Source organism: Macrotis lagotis, chromosome 4 (assembly GCF_037893015.1).
Source record: "Macrotis lagotis isolate mMagLag1 chromosome 4, bilby.v1.9.chrom.fasta, whole genome shotgun sequence".
Classification (NCBI taxonomy): Eukaryota; Metazoa; Chordata; class Mammalia; order Peramelemorphia; family Peramelidae; genus Macrotis; species Macrotis lagotis.
The window spans coordinates 273,916,715-273,942,480 of NC_133661.1; the positions used below are offsets into that span (position 1 = coordinate 273,916,715).

At 37.9% G+C, this 25,766-nt stretch overlaps 1 protein-coding gene across 4 annotated transcripts; it reads right to left on the reverse strand.

The window, feature by feature from the left end:
- Window positions 1-1,386: 1,386 nt before the first annotated feature.
- Window positions 1,387-25,766, reverse strand: RDH12 (retinol dehydrogenase 12). 4 transcript variants are annotated; one of them, XM_074236059.1, is made up of 7 exons: window positions 25,630-25,766; window positions 23,784-23,902; window positions 23,059-23,214; window positions 22,145-22,249; window positions 18,181-18,390; window positions 16,219-16,408; window positions 1,387-2,966 (listed from the first exon to the last, which is right to left on the reverse strand). In XM_074236059.1, exons 1-7 carry the CDS (start codon window positions 25,692-25,694, stop codon window positions 2,957-2,959), a joined length of 855 nt encoding a protein of 284 aa, XP_074092160.1. In that variant the 5' UTR covers window positions 25,695-25,766; the 3' UTR covers window positions 1,387-2,956. The 4 variants fall into 4 exon arrangements, with proteins under 4 accessions (XP_074092160.1, XP_074092161.1, XP_074092158.1 ...); XM_074236057.1 differs by lacking the exon at window positions 1,387-2,966 and adding an exon at window positions 12,947-14,366; XM_074236058.1 differs by lacking the exon at window positions 1,387-2,966 and adding an exon at window positions 14,373-15,637.

Consider the following 25,766-nt stretch of genomic DNA (forward strand, 5'->3'; position numbering starts at 1 on the left):
CCATCAACAAGCAATATATGCAATGGGAAAGGGCTTGAGGCACTCCCAATAAGATCAGGGGTGAAACAAGGATGCCCATTATCACTACTAATTATTCAATATCATATTAGAAATGTTAGCCTCAGCAATAAGAGAAGAAAAAGGGGTGGCTAGTGTCAGGGACCCAGCTCTGGACCTTGGCCACCTATGGGCTAGGAGCACCCAGGGGCCAAGGAGGACCTGGATGTCCCCAAGGAAGGTCCATGACGTCCAAAGACTGGGAAAGGTATATATCCAGGCTATGGCTCGGGATAGGTCCCCTAGCAGGCTAGGTGGCACAGTGGATAGAGCACCAGCCCTGGAGTCAGGAGTACCTGGGTTCAAATCCAGTCTCAGATACTTAATAATTACCTAGCTGTGTGGCCCTGGGCAAACTACTTAACCCCATTACCTATGCCTTGCAAAAAACCTAAAAAAAAAAAAAGCTCATGGTTAGGTCAAGCTAATATAATAAAAATGACAATTTTACTCAAATTAAATTACTTATTCAGTTCCATAACAATCAAACTACCAAAATAACTACTTTACAGAACTAGAAAAAATAGTAACAAAATTCATCTGGAGAAACAAAAGGGCAAGAATAGCAAGGGAACTGATGGGAAAAAAAAGTTAAGGACAGTAGTCTAGCTCTACCAGATCTAAAACTATATATAAAGTAGCAGTCATCAAAACTGCCTGGTAATGGTTAAGAAATTGAATAATGGATCAGTGGATTAGGATAGGTTCAAAAGAAACTCAGTAAATGAAAAAGGGTAAAAATATCACTTGTACAAAAATATTCATAGCAGCCCTGTTTGTGATGGCCAAGAATTGGAAATTTCTGAATGCAGTAAATGACTACAGCAATCTACTATTTGACAAACCCAAAGACATCAATAAGCCTCTGGGATAAGAACTCATTATTTGACAAAAATTGCTAGGAAAACTGGAAAATAGTATGGCAAAAATTAGGTATAGATCTATATCTCACACCCTATACCAAAATAAGATCAAAATGGGAACAGGATTTAGACATATTAATTAATTTAGACATATATTAATAAACCAAAAAATACTCTATCTTATCTATGGAAAAGGGATAAATTTATGACCAAATAAGAATTAGAGCACAATGAATGATTTTGACTATATTAAATTTAAAAAGTTTGCACTAATAAAGTCAATGCTGCCAAAATTAGAAAAAAGCAGAAAGCTGGGAAACAATTTTCACAACCAGGCGTTCTGATAAAGATCTCATTTCTTAAATTACATCAAATTTATAAGATCACAAGTACATTCCCCACTTGATAAATTGTCAAAAGATATGAACAGTTTTCAAATGAAGAATTAAAGCTACATATAATCATATGAAAAAGTGCTCCAAATCATTATTGATTAGAAATGCAAATTATAACAACTATGAGGTAACATCTCACATCTATTAGATTATCCCAGATTAGAAAGAGGGGAGATGATCAATGTTGATTGCATTGCTGGTGGAGTTGTAAACAGATCCAGCCTTTCTGGAGAGCTATAAGGAACTATACACAAAGAGCAATAAAATACCCTTTGACCCAACAATTCCAATTCTAGGACTATATTCAAAAGAAATTGTAAAAAATGGGAAAAATCCTACATGTTCCAAAATATTCATAGCAGTTCTTCTTGTAGTGGCAAAGAATTGGAAATTGAGGGGATATCCATCAATTGGGGAATGGCTAAACCAGTTATGGTACATGAATACTATGGAATATTATTGTTCTATAAGAAACCATGAATGGTCAGACTCTAGAAAAGCACTGAACAACTTACGGGATCTGATGCTGAGTGAAAGTAGTAGAGCCAAGAGAACAACATTATGAAATTAAACAACCTTGATGGAAGCAATTCCTCTCAACAGTCCAGAGAGCTAGGACAACTGTATTAGACTGGTAATGGTCTATATTATCCCCAACCAGAGGAAGAAAAACAAAACTAAACTAAACACTCAGAAAAAAAACCCATACCTACTGAATCTGATGAACACTTTATAAAAAATTATCTCTTATGTATCTCTTTCCCTTGATCCTAATTCCTCATTCCAAAAAGTACTAATTTGTAAATATTTTAAATAAAATGTGAATGTAAAATGCTAATCTGACCATTCCCTACTGAGGGGAGTGGGTTGAAAGGAAGGGTCGAAGAAAATTTTGTGACTTGGAAGCATGCTTGTACAAATGGATGAAAACAAAATGAATAAATAAATAAAAAAATTTTTAAAGACAGAGTTCAAGACAACTGGTGATGGCTCTAGATGCAGTGGATGACCTTGATCATTGATGTCTAAAACAAGCTCTAAGTACTCCATAGCACCTGCTTCAGCTGCCTTTGTGTCCATTGGAATGAATGGCTCTCTTCTTCTCATTCCACTAGTGGAAAACTTCACCTATTTGGAGCAGACATCCCCCCACTAATTCACCGATGAGCTTGAGACTCCCAACCTCAACCTGGTTTAGCCTGTCAAAATGGTTTACTGGAGTATGGCTGCTGTACATGCTACAGCTTCTTGGAGTCACAGGTGAGAGTTAGGTGGCTCAGGTGGATCTCAAAAGTGGAAAGCAGTCCTTGAAGAAGGCTCTGCAGCCCTCACACCAAGGTAGTAATCTTCTTTGAACACATCTTACACCCCAGGACCATTGTACCCTGTCCATGGAGAATGACGAGAATGCAGAGCCAATGTCATTTGTTTCCTGTGCTTTGGGTTTCCCAAAACTATAGCAGAAGAGGTTTCCCATCACCCATTTCAGTTTCTTATGCCAAATTGCTTTAGTAAGAAGATCTAGGTCAATACAAATGGAAGTCCAAATTCTTGTTGATGTCTATTGTCAAAAATGTCTCATCTAGGTTATGATGAATCTTATATTCTCATTTGCTATGGAAGGTCTATTCTCTTGTGCCTTCAAGTGAACCTGGGAGGAAAATGCAAAATTAACAGCAAGATCAACTATAGCACAAACATTATCCACAAAAAATCTTTCTATGGGGACAAAAAACAATGTCTCATGGCTGAAATTTTCCCTCTAAATTATGAGAAACCTCTAGCTCAATTGAAGGGGAGTAGAATAATTCATATGTATGAAATATGCAGCAGAAAAGAAGACAGTCTTTATAATAAGAAGATGCCTATAATCAAGAAAGTGAAAAAGCAAGTAAACCAGAATGAGTTCAAGTCATGCTACTTCTAAACAGATGGCACTAACAACTTAAAAATCAAAGTTATCAATGCAGTAATAACAATAACATCCAACAGAAGAAAACAGACTAAAAGACAAAGAACTGATGCTCAAGAAAGAAAGAAGAAACTCCAGTGGGAAACCAGATTATCCTATGAAAAATGGAGGGTGGGGAAGCTAGGTGGCACAGTGGATAAAGCACCGGCTCTGGAGTCAGGAGTACCTGGGTTCAAATCCGGTCTCAGATACTTAATAATTACCTAACTGTGTGGCCTTGGGCAAGCCACTTAACTCCATTTGCTTTGCAAAAATCTAAAAAAAAAAAGGGAAAAAAAAGAAAAAAGCTACAGAAGATGGAGAGTTTGGAGTCTATTAGGAACTAACAGTGTCAGTGAATATCACCCTTCAAAGGAACAAGTAGTGTTTGTCCAAAAACTGGGGTCGGGGGGGAAGGGGACCCGGGTGGTGGCAAGGGCTACCACAATGACATCAGTGCAATTCAATAAAAGGAGGCTATCAGTGGAAATCCTCCTTTCTTTTTGCTGTGGCTCCTATTTCAGGAGTTACTGGACTTACTGATGCACATGAAAAATTAAAGTAGGAAGAGTTTCCTTTTCTCTCTTTTGTGTCAGTAATTAGATTTTGACTTTTGTCCCAAGAATACATGCAGGATTTGAAAGATTTCTGAATACTGGGCTCAAGCTGTATGTGTAGCACACACAAACTCTAGTTCCACTTCTCAGATTTATAATATTTAACTCAGGTACATACTTAAATATATACATAAAAATATATATAATGAAAATCTTCAATTATTTTATATCTATAGAGATTTCTTTGACTAGATGCACAATTTATTAGAAAATCATTTAACAAACTATAAAATCAAGTGTTTTAGCATTTTTATATAACTTAAAATATCTTTTATATTTTTCTATTTGTCTTTAACTATTGAATTATAGCTAAGCCCCTGCTTATACTTTTAATTCCACTATAGGTGATATGTTAAGGCTTCATCATATAATTTTTTCAAACTTAAAAAAAAATTTAAGCCTAGGTATCATGTGTTCTCAAAATTGCCTGTGAAAGGCTACCACCAATAAATTATTATCTTTTCCTGCTTTGTCTTTAGAAGATCTTTTTTAAAATGTTAAAGTGTTTATTTCAAAATAGTGTTGACCAAGAATTTAGATATGGATATTAAAAAACAAGATTAAGTTCATAATTTAAACCAGGTTGTTCAAAATGCACCCACATTTTATGTGGCCTGTCTTTGGGTTTACTAAATGTTTTAGTAAATGAAGTGAGATACCACAGAACTCTCATTAAAATGGTAAATCAAAATATATCATCTATTGTTTCAATAAAAACTTTTAAAAGTAAGGTTGGACAGCCCTGATTTAAACAACAAAAATACTCTTTATCTCCTTTTAGTTTTAAAGTTTTTTGCACAGTATTCGGTTCAGAAACATTAAGCACAATACTGCTGCTTTCCTTATATACACACATACAACATTCACACCCACACCAATACACATACATACATACACAATGTCTTTGTGTTTCTCTCTCTCTTCTTGCTTCCCTCCCTATTCTTTTTTTTCAAAGAAAATTGAGAAGGCCCTTTTTTGCTATACAACAGAATATTCTTTGACCCATCAATACCACTATTATTGTCCCAAAGATATTTTTTAAAAAGGAAAAAAAGCATATAGGTACAAAAATATTTATAGCAACTCTTTTGTTGGTGGCATAGAATTGAAAATTGAGGGGATGCCCATCAATTGGGGAATGGCTGCACAAATTATGCTTGGTATATAAATGTTATGGAGTATTATTGTTCTGTAAGAAATCATGAGCAACTGGACTTTAGAAAAGCCTGGAAAGACTTGCATAAACTGATGCTGAGTGAAGTGAGCAGAACCAGGAGAACACTAACAGCGACATTGTGTGGTGATCAACTATGATAGCTGCAACTTCTCTCAGGAGTTTAGTGATCAAAAACAATCCTGAGAGACCCGTTATGGAAAATGCCACCCATATCCAGAAGGAAAAAACTATGAAGTCTGAACGCAAAATACAGTATGCTATGTTCCCTTTTTTAAAATTTATTTCATGTTGTTTCTTTCTTTCTCATGGTTCCCCACACATACACTTAGTCCTAATTCATCTTTCACAACATGACTAATACAGAAATAAATTAAACATGAATGTACATGTTATCAGATTGTTCCCTGCTATGGGGAGTGGAAAAGGAAGGGAGGGTGGTAGAAAAATGTGAAACTCAAAAGCTTGCAAAAGGATGAATGGTTAAAACTATTTTCACATGTAATTGGAAAAAATAAAATGAAAGCTTTGTTTAAAAAAAGAGAGAAAAAATGAATGATGAGCAGAATGCTTTGAGAAAAATATGGGAAGAATCAGCAGTATTATACAACTGAACAACTATAAAGGACTTGGGCATTCTAAGCAAAAATGATCCAAGACAGTTCAGAAGGACCTATGATGACATTCTCTCTCTTTTTAAAAATTTTATTTAAGGCAATAGGGTTAAGTGACTTGCCCAAGGTCATACAGCTAGTCCATTATTAAGTGTCTGAGGCAGGATTTGAACTCAGCATCCCCCTGACTCCAGGGCCTGTGCTCTATCCACTGCATCACCTAGCTGTCCTAGGACCTATAATGAAAAATGCTATCTATCTTGAGAGAAAGAACTGATGGAATATGAATGCAGATTGAAACACTTTTTTTTCTTTCTTGAGTATTTTCTTGGTCTGCATTTCCTTCTACAACATGGCTAATATGGAAATGTTTTGTATGACTGCAAATTATACATAATCTATATCAAATTGCTTCTCAAAAAAGGGGGGAAAAGAAGATGGAAAAGGAGAGTGTTTAGAACCAAATCATTTAAAAAATGTTAAACATGTTTGTTTACATGTATTGAGAAAAATAAAAATTAAATGTTTAAAAAAGATCTTTTTTAAAAACTTACCATAACAGTTATATCATGGAATTCTGATCCAGAAAAAGTCTTGGGAAGCATTTTTTCTAATCCTCACAGTATAGAGATGCAGAAACTAAGGGCCCCAAAGAGATTTGTCCTTGGTCTCACAATAAATTCTGACTCCTACTCTACTAATACCATAAAAGCAGACCTTGAAAAATAATTCACACAGAGCTATTGCTAATAAAATCCAACAGAGACTGATCCAACTATTCTGGGAAGTAATTTTAAAAATATACTAAGAAAGATAACTAAAATGTCGATACATTTATCTATCTATATATTATATTTTACTCGTATGATCATTCAAATGTCTATTGTAGCTGCATAAGTGTCCATATAAATGCCATATATAGCAAAATAACCATAGCAGAATTTTTTTGGTAGTAACTAAAAAATAGAAACAAAGTAGATCCCCTTTGATTAGAGAAATACCAAACAAATTTTGGTCCATAAACATAATAGAATATCATGGAAACATATGAACTAAGAATTCAGAGCATCTTGGGAAGAACTGAAAACAAAAAGAAGCAAGCAGAAGCTGGAAAATAGTATACACGATAATATAAATGGAAAGAACATGAAGAGAAAATGAAAACTGCTGTATAATTAAACTTGATCCCAAAGACAGGATGAGAAAATCCATCTCCCTCCATTCTTTGCAAGGAAGGAAGATTATGAATGTAGAATAATGCGCATGCTGCTACATTCAGCTGCTGTATTGGTTAGCCTGGTGGTTGCTTCTCCCCCGTATATATATATATATATATATATATATATATATGTATATATATATATATATATGTATATATATATATATATACATATATATATATATATATTCATTACTAGTTATACATGTTTAACCCATACTATTATTGCATGTAGTTGGAAAAAATATATATATAATACAAGAAATGACTCTCTGAAGAGGTGAGAGGAAATAAATATATCTGGAAATGAAGGCAATGAAGACACTTGCTATCCATTTTTAAAAATCCCTCCAAGGGGAAGAAGAAGGGAACACAAAAGCTGAATCTAGGTCAGACAACTTGTGCTGCTTAGAAACTTGAGAAACTCGGAGGTAACTTAAGATCTTGCTTAGAAGTCTATCATATTCCCCACAGCATCAGTTCCAAATCATTTCTTCGAAGTCCCTTTCATCTCTCCTCCCTCTTAGCATCTCATCTCATGCTTCACAGAAATGTTTTAGAATTTCTGTAACAAACCTCCTTTTCCCCAATTCTAAACTCACAAAGAACTTCAGCCTCTAGGATTTCCACCCTTGCTCAGTCCCTGAGAAAGATATCCCTTTTGCCAATGCTAGCTCCTCTATTTTTTACCAGGAGACTCCTTCGCTTTCTGAATGCTCCCTCCTCACAGACTCTCCAAAACACTCTCAAAGTGTTTCTACCTATCTAAAACAAAAAATCCTCATTTTCCTTTGCTGCTATCAAAGTCATATTCCTAAAGCACAAGTCTAACCTCGACCCTCTCCTCAAAAAACTCCTGTGGCTCCCTATTGGTTCAGGATTAAAAAAAACACTCCTCTGACATTTAAAGTCCTTCTACCATTACTCTCACCCCTCACTCTACGACCAGTTAAACTTGTCTACTGGGTATTCCTGGGACACAATGCTCTAACTCCCTTTTAACAGGCTAACTTTGAATTCACTGCCTCTTTGCTTGCACCCTTAGAATCCCTAAAACACCCTTCGAAGCTCTGCTGAAATGTCATCTGCCTACATATGGCTTTTCCTGATTACCCCTGCTAGTACCTCCCCCTCCCATACACATATATACAGACTACTTGGGAGTTACTTTGCATATATTTTGTATTTAGTCCCCAAGGTGAATGTAACCTATTTGAGGATAAGGACTCTTATCTGACTCTTATCTTTGCTTTTTGCTTAATGTCCCTTATTAATAAGTGCACTTAAAAAATCTTCTGGATGAAATCCAAAAAAAAAAAATAACTAAATAAAGATGAAATAAAAAAAAATATCTTCTGGAGTCCTGAGTCCTCATCTCTGTCACTGTCCTCTGTCTATCTGCCTCTCTCTCTTGTCTCTCTATATTCTCTTTCCATACTCTGAGTGATCTGTTCAAGCTTCTACAGATACAGCTATCACTTTTATGTAGGTGATTCCAATATCTATTCCCTCATCTCCTTCTTGATTGCCAAAACTTCATTTTTCACTTAATTACTATCTTAAACCATCATGTCCAAAACTTAATTCATTACCTTGACTCAAACTCATTCCTCCACCCAACTTTCCTTTTTCTCTTGAAGGCATTCATCCAAGTTCACAACATAGGATTCATCACTGACTCTGCTCAATCACAGCCACATCAACTGCTAAGTCTTATTGATTTTACCTCCACAGTAATAATTAGCCTAATATTTATATGACACTTTAAGTTTGGCAGAGCTCCTTATAATTGTCATCTCATTTTATCTTTTGATGTATCTATTCTATCCTGCTCTTTGGTAAAGGAATATTTGAATAGTTTTTGACCTAGCGAGCTTCAAAAGTGAAGAGAGCAAACCTCCAGAAGTCCATGAACTAGAAAACCTGCTGGATTTTATAGAGCACCGAATAAAGTCCCCAGAAATCACCTAGACCCAACATAGAAGTGAACTGACAGTCACCAGGAGATAGCTACAATGGCTTATCCATTGCTATGCCACATTCAGAAATGAATTTCATTGGTAAACTTTAAAAAAATTGCTTTAAATATGACCAAAAAAGGGAAATGATCAATGTTGGAAAGGCTGTAGGAGGATTGAGACATTGATGGTGGAGTTGTGAACGAATCCAACCTTTCTGGAGAGCAATATGGAACTATGCCCAAAGAGCAATAAAGCTGTTTATACCCTCTGTCCCAGCAATTCCAATTCTAAGCCTATATCCAGAAGAAATCATAAAAAATGGGAAAAGCCTCACATATTTCAAAATATTCATGGCAGATGTTTTTGTAGTGGAAAAGAAGTATAGCTCCTCTCAGCTATTCAGAGACCTAGGACAACCCTGGGAGATCTGTTATGAACAATACCGTCCACATCTAGAAAAAGAAAAAAAAAAACAAAGAAAAACCTAGAGAATCTGAATCAATACTACTATGTTCACTTTTTAAAAAACTTCTCTTATATTATTCTTTCCTGTCTCATGCTTTTCTTTCTTTTCCTTTAGTCCTAATTCCTCACACAGAAAATGACTAATCTGTAAACATGTTAAACACAAATGTGTATGTACATTGTTCTTCAGACTTTTCACTCTTAAGGGGAAGGTGTAGGAAGGAAGGGTGAAAGGAAAATATGTAACTTATAAATATGAATGTGCATGTGGATGAATGTTGAAAAACTTTCATAACATAATTATAAAAATAAAATAAAATATTAATTGTGAAAAAAAGAAATTGCCTTAAGTTTGAGTCTACCAGATTAAAATGCAATTGGGAAATATTTAATAAAATAAATAAAAATACAATAAAACATAGATAATATTACATTTTAAAAATAAGACAATATGTCAAGTATAGGGATTCTTATGTGCTGATTAGTGATCCTCATTTCTGTTTGGGTTGGACACCACTATTCTGGAGACCCTACTCATCAGAGTGAGAGTTCAGATAGGACTACTCCAGTCTTTTTTTTTAGTTTTTTTTTTTTAGTTTTTGCCCAAGACCACACAGCTAGGTAATTATTAAGTGTCTGAGGTCGGATTTGAACTCAGGTACTCCTGACTCCAGGGCCAGTGCTCTATCCACTGCACCACTTAGATGCCCCAAAGTCTTTTTAAAGGTTATACAAAGTAGCATAACATTCTCAAAAAGGATACAGTTACTACTCTTCCCCCAGTTCTTCCTATTGCCTTAAAAAAGTGTATTTGTGACTCCCTATGGGAGACCTTAATATATTCCTCAAGAGACCTCTCCTTATCAAATGATCACAACCTAAAGCATGAACCTGTTCTAATTTAACCCACCTTTAAAGAAACCCAGATACAAACTATAATTATGTTTTATTTCTGTGGGCACTCTGGATTAAAACGCTGAGGCTGGGGCAGCAAAACAAACAGGCAATCTATTATCCTCTAGGATTATATGCTGGGATGAGGAGGTGGAGGTTAGGGGGTGGGGTGGGGTGGGGGTGAAGGAGTATAGGAAAATGGGGGGGTTGGCACTTTGTGAATTTGAAATCCCAGTCACAGATTACACATCTTTCATACAGCTGCCACAGCTGAGTGAAGTGGATTAGAATACTAGGTCAAGGGGCGGCTAGGTGGCGCAGTGGATAAAGCACCGGCCCTGGAGTCAGGAGGACCTGAGTTCAAATCCAGTCTCAGACACTTAATCATTACCTAGCTGTGTGGCCTTGGGCAAGCCACTTAACCCCATTTACCTTGCAAAAACCTAAAAAAAAAAAAAATACTAGGTCAAGAGTTGAAAAGACTGAATTCAAATTCAACTGTAAAATGAGGACAATAATAGTAACTACCTCCCAAGGTTGTTGTGAGAATCAAATGAGATTATAGAGCATTTAGCAGAATGTCTGACAAATATTAGGTACTACATGAATGCTTTTGTTGTTGATTCATTGTCTGATGCTTCATGAAGCCCATTTGGAGTTTTCTTGGCAAAGATACTAGGGTGGCTTGTCATTTTGTTTTCCAGCTCATGACTCAACTAAAATTGGCATATTTGGTGTCTCCATGAAGCAGTCCCTGTAATTCTAACCCAGTATTTTACCAACTGAAAGTTCTCTTTTCCTTCAAATGTTCCTAAAAGACTTTGAATGAATCTCTCCTTTCCCTCTAACATACTCTATTTTGCATTATATTTTTGCGTGTAATTTTCACCTTTGCTATAGTTCCATACCCCCAAATTACATTTTTAAAATCTTGTACATATTTTATATGTGTATAGTTACAATTTTATACTTATATGCTTATGTACAGTTTGTAGGCTTGTTTCTCTTCATGAAATGTAAGCAACTTGAGCTCAGGTATCATTATTATATTTATATCCTTGTAACTCTGATGCTTATTACAATCTGGCCCACTGTAGCCACTTAATAAATATTTAGTGATTGATTGAAACCATATCCGTACTAGTAGATTCTGTGGTCTGAACTTGAGCATTATTCTTGTTTTTCCTTTAGTTTTCAAGGGAAAGTTCCACTTGGAAAATTTCTGCCTTGATTCAATTGAAAAGGGGAAAGGATATTTCACCCTCAGTTCTTAATAGCTAGAGACGACATCATCTTCTATGAAGGCAGACATTGTAGCGTAGAAGAAATAGAGAAGGGAATGATGAGGAATAGGGGGATGAAGGAAGAGCTGTGACTGCTGTTTTTTCTCAGTTCCTAATAGTTATTGGTGGTGTTTGAAGTCCTGCCTCTGGCATTGGGAAATGGACTATGAAACAGTTATTGTAATTATACTAGCATTTGGAAAAGAAAGATTGACAGATTGGGCCATGACTCGGGGCATCAAGGTTTACAGAGAACTTTGGGCAAGTCTCTTCTGGAAATATTACTTTGGGTTGAAGGTTGGCACAGTCCTGTGGGAAGAGGAAGCTGTACTTCACCACCCAAGCAATACCCTGACAGAATAGGCTGTGCCTCAAGCCTTGCCATAAAGGGAAGAGGTGCCTTATAATTCCAAACTGAATCTTTTCCAGAAGAATACTGATAAAAGGGGGAAGTTTGGATATTCTGTATAATATGGAAATTGGAAATATTGACAGCCTTGGTTTCCTAGGGGGTGGAACTGTATGATGACAGAATGAACTTCTAGCTTATCATTGACAGATTTAGGGTTCATTCTTCTGGATGAAGGGTGGAACCCATCTGAGGGGGAAATTTCTCCCTTGAACTACTTGTGGTTCCTGAAGCATCAGAATAAACATGTACCAGTAATTAGTCACATTTTGATCTAAAGCCCTTTTCTGTTTGGATTCCAGTTATACACTATATTGGCTTCTGAGTGAGTTTCTTTCTCTGGAAAAGAAACCACCTACCTACCTCACGACAGAGTCACATAACTTTAGAGAATTAAGAGAACTTGGAGTATCTCTATGGAACTTCCTCTAATGATACTCTTTTCTTTATGTGTTCTTTATTTTCTCTCTGCTCTTAGACTTTGTTCCCAAATTCTGCTCTAATCCCAACATTCCAGATTGTGTATCCTAGATATCTTCTGTCCAGGCTTGTTTGTGCTTTGTTCATCACTAACTCTGCCTTCACCCAATGCTCCTATTTTTTTCTCATTACCTTTTTCTTTCCCACCCCTTACTCCTCTACAGCCCTGTTCAGCACATCTAGTTCAATTTAAAGCTCCCTTGATCTGAGCAGGTCTTATCCAAGTATAGCCATCACATTCTGACATAGCCAGTCTCCATTCTGTTAAGGGAAATGGCCAATCTTCTCTTTTAGCATCAAAAGTCCTGAGGCCCTCAAAATAATATTTTAACAGAGGAACAAAATCACTTTTATGGAAGGAGACTAGTGTCACAAGCTGTCCATGGAATTGTCTCCAATCAGGAGTCCAAGACAAAGAGGTTTCCTTGTAGAACTTGACTGAGAAGTTAGACACTAGGTCTTAAAGTCACTAGGCTTAAGGTCTAGAAGGACACTAATTTAGAAGTTTGTGGTCTCTAGGTTCTCAGATCTGATTTGCCTGGAATGATACAGTTGGCCAACTCCTTATGAGGTGGTAGCATTTCTGCTCTTCCTACCTCTTGTCTATAGAAGCAGGAGGGTAAGAATCTGGTCAAGCTTGAGCCAAAGCCATGATGAAAATTTAGAGATCCTAGATCAGGGAATTATCTGAGTCTGACTGTTTTATAAAGACCTGTGCTATCTACCAGGAGTGTCTGGTCTTAATATATGGAAAAGGGCAACAACTGTGTGATTTAGGCCACTGTCAACAAGGTTCATACCCTGAATCAATGCTTATTGGAACTTAATGGAACCTTAGAAATCCATTTAGAGGAAACTTCTGTCTTAAGGTTCCTAAAGCTATGTTAGAAAGGACTCCAGTGTATATCTATACACACGCCAAGTCTCCTATGGGCTCCTAGTTTCAGTATTGTTAAGAATTGGTGGGGTTCAGGTCCTGAATCTGAAACATGCTGTCTGATCCCAGGCAAGTCACTGAAGATTAGTAGAGCAAATGCTGGGTCTGCAATGATGGATGAAATCACAGACCTAATTTGTGAAATAAAAAAACAAAGAGTGGGCTGGATATGAGGCCACTAACTGAAGTCAGAAGGCTTTAGCCTCCAACAGCTTCTCTTCCATGACCTTGTTATTCTGAGAAACAACAACAGAAAAGCAGAGATATAGAACTTACTTGGTCTTTATTTTCTTCAGAACAATGAGGAAAAAAACACAAATAACCAAACAACCAAAACACTTATAAAAAGGAAACTGTCCCCATGTCTAGATATGGGAAAGACAGTCATTACAGCAGCAATGCAAGATGGTTTAAAGGAAGCAAACAAAGGAGAATCCCTATTTAGGGAGGATTTTCCAGAAGCTGCCTTAACATCACTGACAAGGATTGTTTTTCCAAAGAGAAGGATTGGCCATGCTGTCCTCCTAGTCTGAGAAGCATAACTTAACTCTAGTCCCGCTTCAGTTCATCTGAGGCTAAAGAAAGAGTGCTTCTAAAATGGAAAGCTAGTTGGAATCATATGTAATATATAGGGAAATCTAAGAAATGCTTCAATGGCTACCATTTGTGAGCAGGGGTCTGTCCTTTAGGTCTAACCTAATAATACACATATGCTACTCACCACACCCTTGGTAAAATGATTATGTAAATGTGGATATCTATCCAAATGAAATAAGTTGACAAAGGGAAGAGAGAACAAAGGTTCTCAGAGAGGTGGAAGGAAGGAGGCAGATGTTGATCCTTCCCATGTCAGTGTGCCTTCTCTTTTGGGGAATTGTTCCTGGCTGTTGGGGCTCAGTTAGTCCAGCTTAAGAGTATGAAGCCATCTTCTCTTTTGCCACCATGTATTCCTTCTAAATACCCAGAAGTTCACAGCTGACATCCCATAGGCGCTTGGCTGTTTTGTTGTTTCGACCCTTTGGGGACACCCATGTTTTCTTGCAATCACTGGTTGAGAGAGGAAGATGTTTACAGTATGAGAGAGAAGTGTGGGGGTTCAACCCAACCCTAAACAAATGTCCATTGATTTTTCTATGTCCCTGATGTACATTGCTGTTCATGAAAGAACAGTCACTCTGGACTCAGAAGACCTCAATAGATGTTCTCTAAGGTTCCTTTTAGCCTTAGATAAAGGCCACTATCTGGGCCACCTTGAACTAATACTTTGTATTAGATGGGAATAAACAAATCAGGAAGGAAACTAACAGAGAACCACAAGCCTGAAGGAGAACAACACTTAGATTACATAGGAAATCATTAGTGGTGAGGTGAGCAACCTATAGAAGGAGAACCTATCCTATAGAAGGAGAAAGGTATGGGTTTTCTAGTATAACTTTGAATTTATAGAATTTAAAATTTGCACATACTAGCCCTTACTTATGGGAATAAAGAGTCAGGTCTAGAGTCAGAAAGACTCATTTTCCTCATTTTCAAATCTGGCCTCAGATATTTACTAGCTATGTGACCCTAGGCAAGGCACTTTATCCATAAAAGAACTTTATTCTGTGAGTTGTTCATACTTCTAATTTTTTTTGGTACTGAAAGCATAATGCTTGTTCCAACCCCAGCACTCCCCTCCTTTTCACAGATTTAGTACTAGAAGGCACCTTCAAGATTACTTAATGTGGGAAAATTTAGATCCCTATTTTATTTAGATCCCTAGATTATTTTTTTTTAGATTTTTCAAGGCAAATGGGGTTAAGTGGCTTGCCCAAGGCCATAAAGCTAGGTAATTATTAAGTGTCTGAGGTCAGATTTGAACTCAGGTACTCCTGACTCCAGAACCGGTGCTCTATCCACTGCGCCACCTAGCCGCCCCCCTAGATTATTTTCAACTGATATTTTTCAGTTGAGTTGATTCCTCAGGGGTGGTAATTATTACTGTTATACTTGTCTTTTAATATAATTAGTAAATCTCATGTATTACTTGCCTAAGCAGTGACTGATGATAAATGACCAAGCCTAGTGTGGCAGAGGGTGATTTAATGACAAGGAAAGTCCCTCTAGTCATCAATTTGCTAGGAAAACAGCCCTATCTATGGCTCTTGGTCAACAGGTCCTATGAGAAATTGACCAATGGGTGACCCTACTTGAAGTTGCCTGTGAATCTCTTTCCCCATCTTTTGCCCAACATGAGGTCAATGAAAGATCATCAGCTTCATCCATATTTGGTTATCCTCTATCAGCCAATCTATCACCCATATAAACTGAAGAATCTCCTGGAAGGACAAGAAAAATTTAGAGAGCCTATGTGTTTTACATTGCATCTTCTGTTTCATGTGGGAATCAAACACTATAAAACAAAGGCTTTAAAGAAAGGGGGTACTGGGGCAGCTAGGTGGCTCAATGGATAGAGCACCAGCCCTAGAGACAGGAGGTCCTGGATTCAAATACAGTCTCAGAAACATAATAATTACCTAGTTGTGTGACCTTAGGCAAGTCACTTAACTCCATTGCCTTGCAAAAAAAATTAAAAAAAGAAAGGGGGCATTTCAAATTGTGAGGAAGAGCTGAGGTTCACTTCATTAGAGGGGGGACCATGCATTCTTTAATAAAATGCTATTGGTTTGGAGCTCTGTCTCTGTTTCTTTTATTGTAGAGAGGACAGTTTTGGACTTCACACTAGTTCCCCTTCATTTTACAGATGGAGAAAGTCCAGAAAGGACAAATGACTTGTCTCAGATCAAATAAGTAGTAGAAGGCTGAGCTGAGATTTGAACCCAGCTCCTCTGACATCAGATCCAGTATTCTTTACATGTATATTTCCTCCATACAAACAGACAATCAGAGTAACACCCACCTGAAATATCTACCACTCTGAGACTCGATACCCTCAGCTAAAGCACAATGGAGGCTGGTCTGAGTTCCTTGTTTGGTTGACTTCACGAAAGGAGTAAACAGACGCCACAAGAGACACATGAGGAATGAGTGACGCACCAATTCAGATCGGACTATGCCTGGGTGGACAGCATATGCAGTGACACCAGTCCCTAAAGCATAGAAGACAGAGGAGGATTCATAGAATCAGTGCCTACAGCACTCCCATGCACCATACCCACAGAAGTGAAAAGAGACTTGATATATATGAATTATGGAGGGGTTTGATAGAAGCCACCTCCTACAGAGTACAGACTGATAAACAATCTCTCCCTTCCACCAGATAGAAACATCGCCTCTGTCCCATAATCAATTGGAATCTAGGTGGTGCAATGGAGAGAGCACTAGGTCTGGAGTCAGGTAGATTTGAGTGTAAATCCAACCTCAGATACTAGCTGTGTGACCCTGGGCAATTCACTTAACTTTGCATACCTCAGTTTCCACAGTGGGAAGAACGATGGCATCCACTTCCTAGAATTGTTGCAAAGATCAAATGAGGATAATATTTGTAAGCCCTTAGCATAGTACCTCACACACAGAAGGAACTTAAATGCTTGTTCCCTTCCCCAAGACCTCCAGAAAGTCAGAGCCAGAATTTTCTCTAACTTCAGAGAATCTTAGAATTTTAGAGTTGGAAGCAAATTTGGAGACCCTTCATTTACAGTTAAGAAAAACCCACCAAGTTTAAATGACTTGTGGAAGTTCCCAGAGTTAGTAAGTAGTCAAAATAACACTTAACTTCGGGACTCCAGTACATTTTTCCTTAGACCACCACAAGTCTAAGTCTTTATTTACCCTTCTATCTTATTTTTGTTAGATTTTAAACTTTTTGAGAGCAAGGACTGTATTCTATTGTTGTACTTAATGTCAGGTTAAAATTCTACAGGATTTTGGGAGTCACTATACCTTGTCATAGTTACATCACAACATTGTTTTAAGGTTCTAATGAAATAATATATGGAAAGTGTTTTCCAAACTTTAAAGCATTATCACTATATAAATATCAGGTTGTAGTAGTAGTAGTAGTAGTAGTAGTAGTAGTAGTAGTAGTAGTAGTAGTAGTAGTAGTAGTAGTAGAAGTAGTAATAGTAGTGGGGTGGGGGTGGGGGTGGGGATGGTAGCAGTAGTAGTTGTAGCAGCAGCAGTAGTAATGACAGGAGTAGTAGCAGATGCAGCTGTAGTAGCAGTAGTAGTGGTAGTAATAACAGAAATAGTAGTAGTGATAGTAGTAGCAATGGTGATGTGGTGATGGTATTAGTAGTAGTAGTAATAGAAGTAGTAGTAGTAGTGGTGCTGGCAGTAGTAGTAGTAGTAGTAATAGAAATATTAGTGATGGTGATAGTGGTGGTAGCAGTAGTAGTAACAATAATAATAGAAATAGTTGCAATGGTGATACTAGTAATAGTGTTGTGGTGGTGGTGATAGTGGTAGTAGTAATGAGAGGTCATAGTGGAAGTGGTGGAAGTGGTGGTGGTGGTGGTGGTGGTAGTAGTAGTAGTAGTAATAGTGGCAATAGCAATAGCAGTAACAGTAGCAGTAGTGGGGATAGTGGTGGTAGTAGAACAGTAGCAGTAGTGTGATAGTAGTAGCCATAGCAGTATTATTAGTATTAGCAGTAGAGTAGTAAATCTATTTATGTCCAGTATTCAGCACCTACTCAAGGAAATGTTCTTATCTGTTTTATTCTTTTCTTTTTTTTTTTCTTGTGCCCTGGGGGTGAGGTGAGGATAACAAGGAGAGAGTTGAGAGGACAGCATTCAGATCTTTGACTTCATTAGAATGAGAACCTCCCATTGTGGAGGATTTTTCTTGCTCTTTCTGATCCTGAGTCCCATCATTATTTTTTTTTTAAATTTGAATCCGTGCCTCTCAGCTCCAAGCTCACCTTTTAGCCGAAAAGCCAATTCACGGGTAAAAAGCACATTGGCCAGCTTGCTGTGGCAGTAAGCTAAGAAACGATTGTAGTATTTTTCTCCTTGCAGGTCACGGAAGTAAATACTGCCAAAATGGTGAACTATTGAAGATGTGTTCACCACACGGGATGGAGCTGACTCTTTCAGCCTCTCCAAGAGCAGGTGAGTCAGAAGAAAGTGACCTGTGAACAGAATAGAATTATTAGAATGATGGAGAAAGTTATGAAGATAAAAGCAACTGTCCAAGAATGGGAAATGAGAAGCTGAACTGACTAGCTCTCTTAATAATAATAGTGTTTGTCCTCCATTTTTGAAGAAGACAATAAGGGAGGTGATATCATGAAAAGCACATGAATGAGGGGCTGCTGTGCTAAATCCCCAGCCTCACTTTCTCCTCCAGAGCCATCTTCATCCAGTGGCCAGATATACAGGATGATGAGAGATGACCCTGGATGGGAGACAGTCAAGGTTAAGTGATTTGCCCAAGGTCACATAGCTAGTTAGAGTCAAGCATCTGAGGTCAAATTCGAACTCCTGACCTCCTGACTCAAAAGCCAATGCTCTATCCACTGTGCCACCTAAGTGCCCTTAACTAACTCTTGAGAATAAAAAGAATGCTGGACATTGAACCAGGAGAGAATCTCTTATATTTATCAATTGTATAGTCTCCTGGGATGTCTCAAGTCCAGTAGTGGGCTGGAACCACCTTGGACCAGGTGTTAAATTTTCAGAGTGAATACTTAAATCTCAGAAATCAGCAAAAACCACAAATTAGGGCTTGATTCCTTGTTTTTCAGACAGCCTAGATTTAAGAAAGTCAGAGAAAATGTTAATAACACAGATTTAAATTAAATGGATACATTTAAGCCGTGCATACATTTTGTTTTATTTTGTTTTCCTGGAGAGATGATTGTTAAACATTTACCAGCATACCACTGAGTCAAGTCTCTCCCCACTTTAATGCATCCTTCACGCAGCTGCCAAAGTGATTTTTCTTAAGTATACATGTCTGGCCATGTCACTCTGTTATTTTAATAAACTTTGAGGGCTTCCTGTTTTTTTCCAGGATAAAATAAGCTGTCAATGGTTTCCAAAGTCCTTAACAATCTGTCCCACCTCTCTTTCCAGCTTCATTATATTTTCCTCCCCTTCCTATATTCTGCAGTCCAGCTAACCTGGCCTTCTTGCTTCCTCCCTCATGACACCCCATCTCCTGTCTCCAAGCCTTTGTACTGGTAGTCTTTTAGGCTTAGAATAATCCTTACTTCCTTCATGTCTCAGTATAAGACCCATCTTCTACATAGAGCTTAGAATCCTCTCTCAATAATTACCTCATATTCATTTTTTAATTCATTCTGCATGTATATGTGTTTACATACATGTAGATACATTTATATGCTCCATAATAACAAGAACTTTTTCATGTTTTGCTTTTAAATAGCCAGGGCCTAGCACAGTACTTAACTACCTAGTAAAAAAAAAAATGCTTGTTTATTTATTTACTAATTGACTTTTGTTATGATCTTTCCAACTTTATCATAGATTACTACCTTGCCTGAATCCTGAGGTTCCATCAAAGTGACCTTCTTACTCTTTTTCATATACAGTACTCTTATTTCTCATCTCCATACCTTTGCACTGGCTGCCCCCTCTGCCTGGAATGCACTCTCTCCCCACCATCACCTCTTAGCCTCTCTAGTCTCCTTCAAATTTAGCTGCCACCTCCTACATGAAAACTTGGATTCCCTCCCCTGTCCACCCTCCTTCCCACAACTAGCTATTAGTGCTTTTGTATCTATTTTGCATATAATTATATATGTGCAACTTGTTTTCTTCCATAGATGACTGGAACTGTTTCACTTTTATCTGTCTAAAGTACTTAACGCTGACTCATACCTGACAAACAATAAATACTTAATAAACATTTATTAATTAATTGGTAGAAGTCACTTCAACATAAGCTCAAGTTTCCTCATCTGTAAAATGGGGATGATACTACTTTTAATACCTGTTTAATAGGGCTTTTGTAAAGAAGGCTTTCTGCAAACTTTTAAATGCTATACAAACATTATTGTTATTCTGCCTCATTGTTAAAGGATGAGATCTGGGAATGAGTTCATAAGAGAATTTTTACCATAAAGGAGTCAATCTTTTTCTTTTCCTCAAAACAATGGACAAGGGTAAGACCAGACAAATTTTTTTCATTTATCCTGTCCCTCTGTAATAACCTCTTAATAATTCCAGTACGTTTGCCCCTGCCCAATCAAGAGCAGCAAATACCAACAGCCTCTGCTTCTCTGGTCGTGATTACCCAAGCCATGGACAAGAAGGATAAAAGAGGGCAGAGGGTACATAGATCTTTTAGGACTACAGGATCCTAGATTGAGAGTTAAAAGTGATCTGGAAGGTCATCCAATTCAACTCCCTCATTTTATAGATAAGGAATCAGGTCCAGAGAATTCAGGTGACTTATCAATATTATCAATAGTAAGTTGTTCAGTCACATCCAACTCATTTGAGGTTTTTCTTGGCAAAACACTGGAGTGGTTTTCCCATTTCTTCTCCAGTTCATTTGACACATGAAGAAACCAATGCAAACAGGATTAGGTGACTTTCCCAGTGTCACACAGCTAGTAAGTGTCTGAGGTCTGATTTAAATTCAGGAAGATGAGTCTTCCTGACTCTAGGCCTAGTGCTCTATCTATTGAGCCTCCTAGCTGCCCCATCAAATAGCAAGACTGGGATTCCAATCTGAATGCCCTCTCTCCAAATTCAACACTCAGCTTCCAAGAGTTCCCATCCTGCCCATTGGCACAACAGCCATGACCTCTCTTCCTGACTGCCTTGTCAACCAAGTCAGTGAGTGCAGCCCAATATTCTTAGGTCTTGCCTCTCTCTCTGGGATTGACCTATATCCTGCTCTACCTCTAATCTGATCCCTCTAGGCATATCTGGCTTCCCAGGCCTGACCTTGCTCAACATGTCCTGCTCTAATACTACCCCTGCTCTAGACTGACACTATTCACCCCAATATCTCCTGAAAGTTCTGGTTAATAGGGATGGGGATGGAATTCCTTAGAGGAGAGGTCTGGAAAGAGACCTTAATCAGTCTACTTGATAGCAGTTTCTCCAGTATATTTTGATCCTGATCCATTCTGCCAAGATCCTATAATCCTTTCCTTGACACAGAGTAATAGGAAATTTATAAAGTTGGTTTTGTGGCATCCCCATACAGAGAATAGGGATGGGTATGCTGAGAGTCTTTAAAGGGACTGAGGCTCTCATAGATGCTTTTAACCTGAGCTACCCGAAGGCCATGAAGAGGAGTCACGATGTTCTCCTCACTCTGGTAATTCATTGGTGGAACCAACACATTAAGAAGTTGATCCCTGAGTTTTTGTGTTGAGTATAGAACAGTAATTGAATGAGTACCAAAAATGATAGTAGAATACTAGATTGAGGATGAGGAGGAGAGAGAAGGATTTAGAAAATGCCTTGAATATGTGAAAAGTTCATGAGATTGTAAAGATATGCATACATAGATCCATGGATGTATTGTCTGGATGTAGATCCCCAGGGGGTTCAGATTTGTCCTGAGGATGAATTTTGAATTGTAGGAGCACAGAAAGAGTGAGAATTATTCCCAGTATATGTGTTCAATAAGTTAAACTGAGTGCACGTATCTTCCCATAGCACAATCCTAGCATTTGGGGACAAGAGTTCTACCAGATGCTATATCCAGATATCTTGGTTCTGAGCCTTTAGCATTATCCATACAGGAGAAAAGAATACTGTGGAAGCATGAGTGTGGGCTAGGGGTCGAGGCACACCTGGGCTAAAGGGAGGTGATATAAATGGCCTCATTTCTCTTGGCTATGAACTTAAGAATAGGAAGAATATAATTGGATCAGCATCCCCCATGGGTGAATTACTTACCCAAGTGGTTGACTCCAAAATGGGTCTCAAAGCCATCTGCTGTCTTGGAATAGGGACACATCATCACCCCTGCATTGTTAATTAGTATGTGGAGCTGCTTTTCCTCTGGCAGAACATAATAAAGCCAAATGAGACATGAGTAAAGTGAACTAATAACAGCTTGCCCTAGTCCTAACTGTTAAGATCTTGGGTTCCTGCCCTTTGCCTTTATTTTTGGCTGCACAATATTAGTTCCACAGAGAATCCACTCAATCCAATCCAATCTAATTCAATAAACATTAAGCACCAATTATGTATCAGCCCCTGTCTAAGGGCTGAAAATACAATTAGCATAAAGAAAGACAGTCTTCTGCACTCAAGAAGCTTACTATCTAATTAAAGAAGACAACACACAATAGGAAGCATGAAAGTGTGCTCAGAGACAGAATTACACATTGAGAATAGTCTTCTCCACTAGTCACTGCCTGGGGAACACATCATCTGGGGCTCTTTGTCTACAATTGTGCTTTCCTCTTAAGTCCATGAGACTTTCTGGTTATCTATCTTCCATGATCCCAAAGTGTGGTGACCATGTGACCCCACCTATGACCATAAAATGTTATTGGCTCACTGACCATCAAACAATAAAGGACAATGCAGGAACTCTGCAACACTGGTTACACACCTTGATTTTTAACTCAAGCCCAGGCAAGGAGCCTAGAATTTCCCATATTCCCATAGTTGAGACTAGAGGGAAATAAGGGGCCTCACCCAGTTTGTCTGCCTGCCCTTCCCTTGTCTTCCCATCCCTGTCCTGCAGGTTCTAGTAGCAGAACCAGTTGGGTGGGGACTAAGATAGGGCTGGTGCAAGGGGTGGAGTAGTAATTCCTTCAACCTGTATTCTTTCTTCTCTAGCTTCCCTGCTCCCTCATCACCTGCAAGGAATGCCTCTGCAAAGGCTCGGATTGACTTGGTGTTAGACAAGTCCAACTTCCGAACAAACACCTGCTGGTTCTTTGTTGCAGCTCGGATCTCACTGGCTGCTGACTCTCCCTTTAGGATATCCCGGCAGGCAATATATACTTTGGCTCCTAGGCAGAGGAAAGAGGAAAGAACAAGTTAATTCCATCTCTAGGGACAAACAAATGTTTCTGGATGGGAGCTAGAAAGTGGCCAATAAGGAGGTGTCTAGAACTGAGAACGATAGAAGAGGGCTATGTTCTTCAAAATAATGATGACAATTTTACTGTTATCTATGCACTCAGACCTGTTAACCTAGGAGTGATTCCAGGCTGTTTTCCTCCTTTGTATGCTGAATTGATGGGATAGAGAAGAAAAATACATAGATTTTGAATGCATGCATGTAGCTTCTCTGATTAAAAATTAGGAAAACTTTAAAGATATACTAGTAATTATATCTGTCACACTATGAGAAGAAGCAATAGGGAGAGGTTTATAGAGGGTTGAAAGAGGCTTGTGAAACAAAAAGTATTGCAACCCCTCTCTCTTATAAATGAGGAAATGTATGAAATATGTTCTTGAACTCCTAGCCACACATGCCTCCAAAACAGGAGCAGCCAACAGCAAAAACCATATGAAATGGGATGAAGTGGAGGACAGGAACAGAAAAAAATCAAAAACTGGGAGAGCATGAACCTGCCTCTCCGAGCAAGATCTTTGGCGGTCTCCTTCCCAATGCCCGTATTGGCTCCAGTGACCACAACTACCTTTCCATCAAGCCTCACAGTTGATGTGCAAACTCCACCAGCAAAGAACTTTCTAAAAACAGAAGAGGAAAAGTTATTAAAACTCATTTTCTTTCCCAATTCCTATCTGAGTTGCATAAGAAATGACTATAGATTCCTTTCATTCTTTCTCAAATACAATTAGCAAGACATGGAAAACATGCTACCTAACCCTAATTGCCCTCTTGAGTTCAACAGATTTCTTTTGACTCAGTAAGGCAATCTGTTGAAATTCCCTGCCTACTGCTAACGGTATTGCTAAGAAGCCGACACCTTTACCCATGTACAAGAAAAGTAAAAGAAAATTTGCCATATCAGAATTTAAATATTTAAGATTTGTTATCCCATCAAAAAATGTGAAAAATATTTGTAAGAAGAGTTTTAAATCTTTATTTACATCCTTTAGTTCCAAGAAGGTGATGCATGCCAGTGAGCTTGAGAAGATCATCTGGGCAAAGAAGATAAGAAAGTTTTGTTCAATTTGTTTTGTTTATATTTTTCTTTGTTATTATTCCTGTATTCAAATGCTTATATTGACTGATATTAAAAACTAAATGAACTTTTAAAAAAAATTAAGTCAAATCAAAAGAAAGTTCCCTTACTAGGAACAGAGACCAGGAAAACTCAAAAACATATCCATGAGGTAGCAGAGGATATAGACTCACAGAAACTTAGGAGCTAGAAGTGACCTTAAATGATATTTAGTCAGATCTATTGAGCAAGAATTTAAACTCTGTAACATCCTTGAGATATTTGTGGCTTTGTTTTAATGGTACTTTAAAAATAGGTTTCCTACTTTATCAAAACTCTATAAATTCACGTCACACCAAGTATAATCACTGGACCACTGAACAAATTCTGAATAGTACAATTAGTGGGTCAGACTTTGGTCATCCTCTATTGAAATACATGGGCTCTGGTCACTTCACTACTTCTCCATGGGTCTAGAGGAAGCCAGTTATTTGAGGTACAATACTATTATTCCTCTACAGTGGTAATGCCACCACTTAATAAATACTTGTTAACTGACTGACTTCACTTTTAACTCCAGAGTTTTTTCCTATTGCCCAAAGTTGTCCACTCATGGTTCAAAACTGGATGTGGCTATTCCTTTTCTCTAGATTTTTTTATTATTAACAATCCCCAGATTTTTCCCTTCAGCACAAGCAGCTCTTGACTTGTACAAAAATTCTAACCACAACAGAAAAATTACAAAACAGGAGAAAATAAGTCTATTGAAATATGAGAGAACAAGGAAACAAGAGTTTATTTCTTTTTCACAATTCCCCTAAGTTTAGTTGCTTAATATTTTATTAAGTTTATTATATAATATTTAACATTATAGTATAATTAATCACAAATTAAGTTAAGATTAATTAATCACTCAGTAATCATGATTCATGTCATTCAACAGTGCTTTCTGGACTAGTAAGGTTTAATAGACAGGGAGGCATGCATGCATTAAGAGTTATCATTACAGTTAGAATCCAACTGTAAGTTATTTACAGACGCTATTCACTCTTCTTACCAGTCCCCAAAGGATTCCAAATTCCTTGCATGAGGCGCTTGGCAAATTGGTTTGACCTCCTTTCCCATCTTTCAGGGGGTGGTATCCATAACCACTGCCTTCCTGTTGTTCCCACTCCCAGCCTTTTGCCCCAGTCTGCCTTCATCACTTCCTCTCTCAACAGAAGGGGTTCCAGATTCAGGGTTAAGTGTTTTGTTTTTTTTTAGTGAATGAGCCAGTGAAAGAACACAGACCTGATGTAGGGAGTTGCCACGTACAGGAAGGAAAAGAAGATGAGCAGCACCAAGATGCCTATCATCTTTCCAACCTGCTGCTCTTGCTCCTGCAACTCACTTCTCTCGGTTCCCGGCCGTCTGCTTTCTGTGCTTCT

What these genes read in the sequence shown, in the direction of transcription:
- RDH12 (XM_074236057.1), bottom strand. Translation starts at nt 25,694, where the DNA reads ATGATAGGCATCTTGGTGCTGCTCATCTTCTTTTCCTTCCTGTACGTG. An exon ending in GTGGCAACTCCCTACATCAG is followed by an intron (nt 23,903 to 25,629) that starts GTCTGTGTTCTT and finishes TTCTGTTTTTAG; the next exon opens with AAAGTTCTTTGCTGGTGGAG. An exon ending in CAAAGATCTTGCTCGGAGAG is followed by an intron (nt 23,215 to 23,783) that starts GCAGGTTCATGC and finishes TCCTCTGCCTAG; the next exon opens with GAGCCAAAGTATATATTGCC.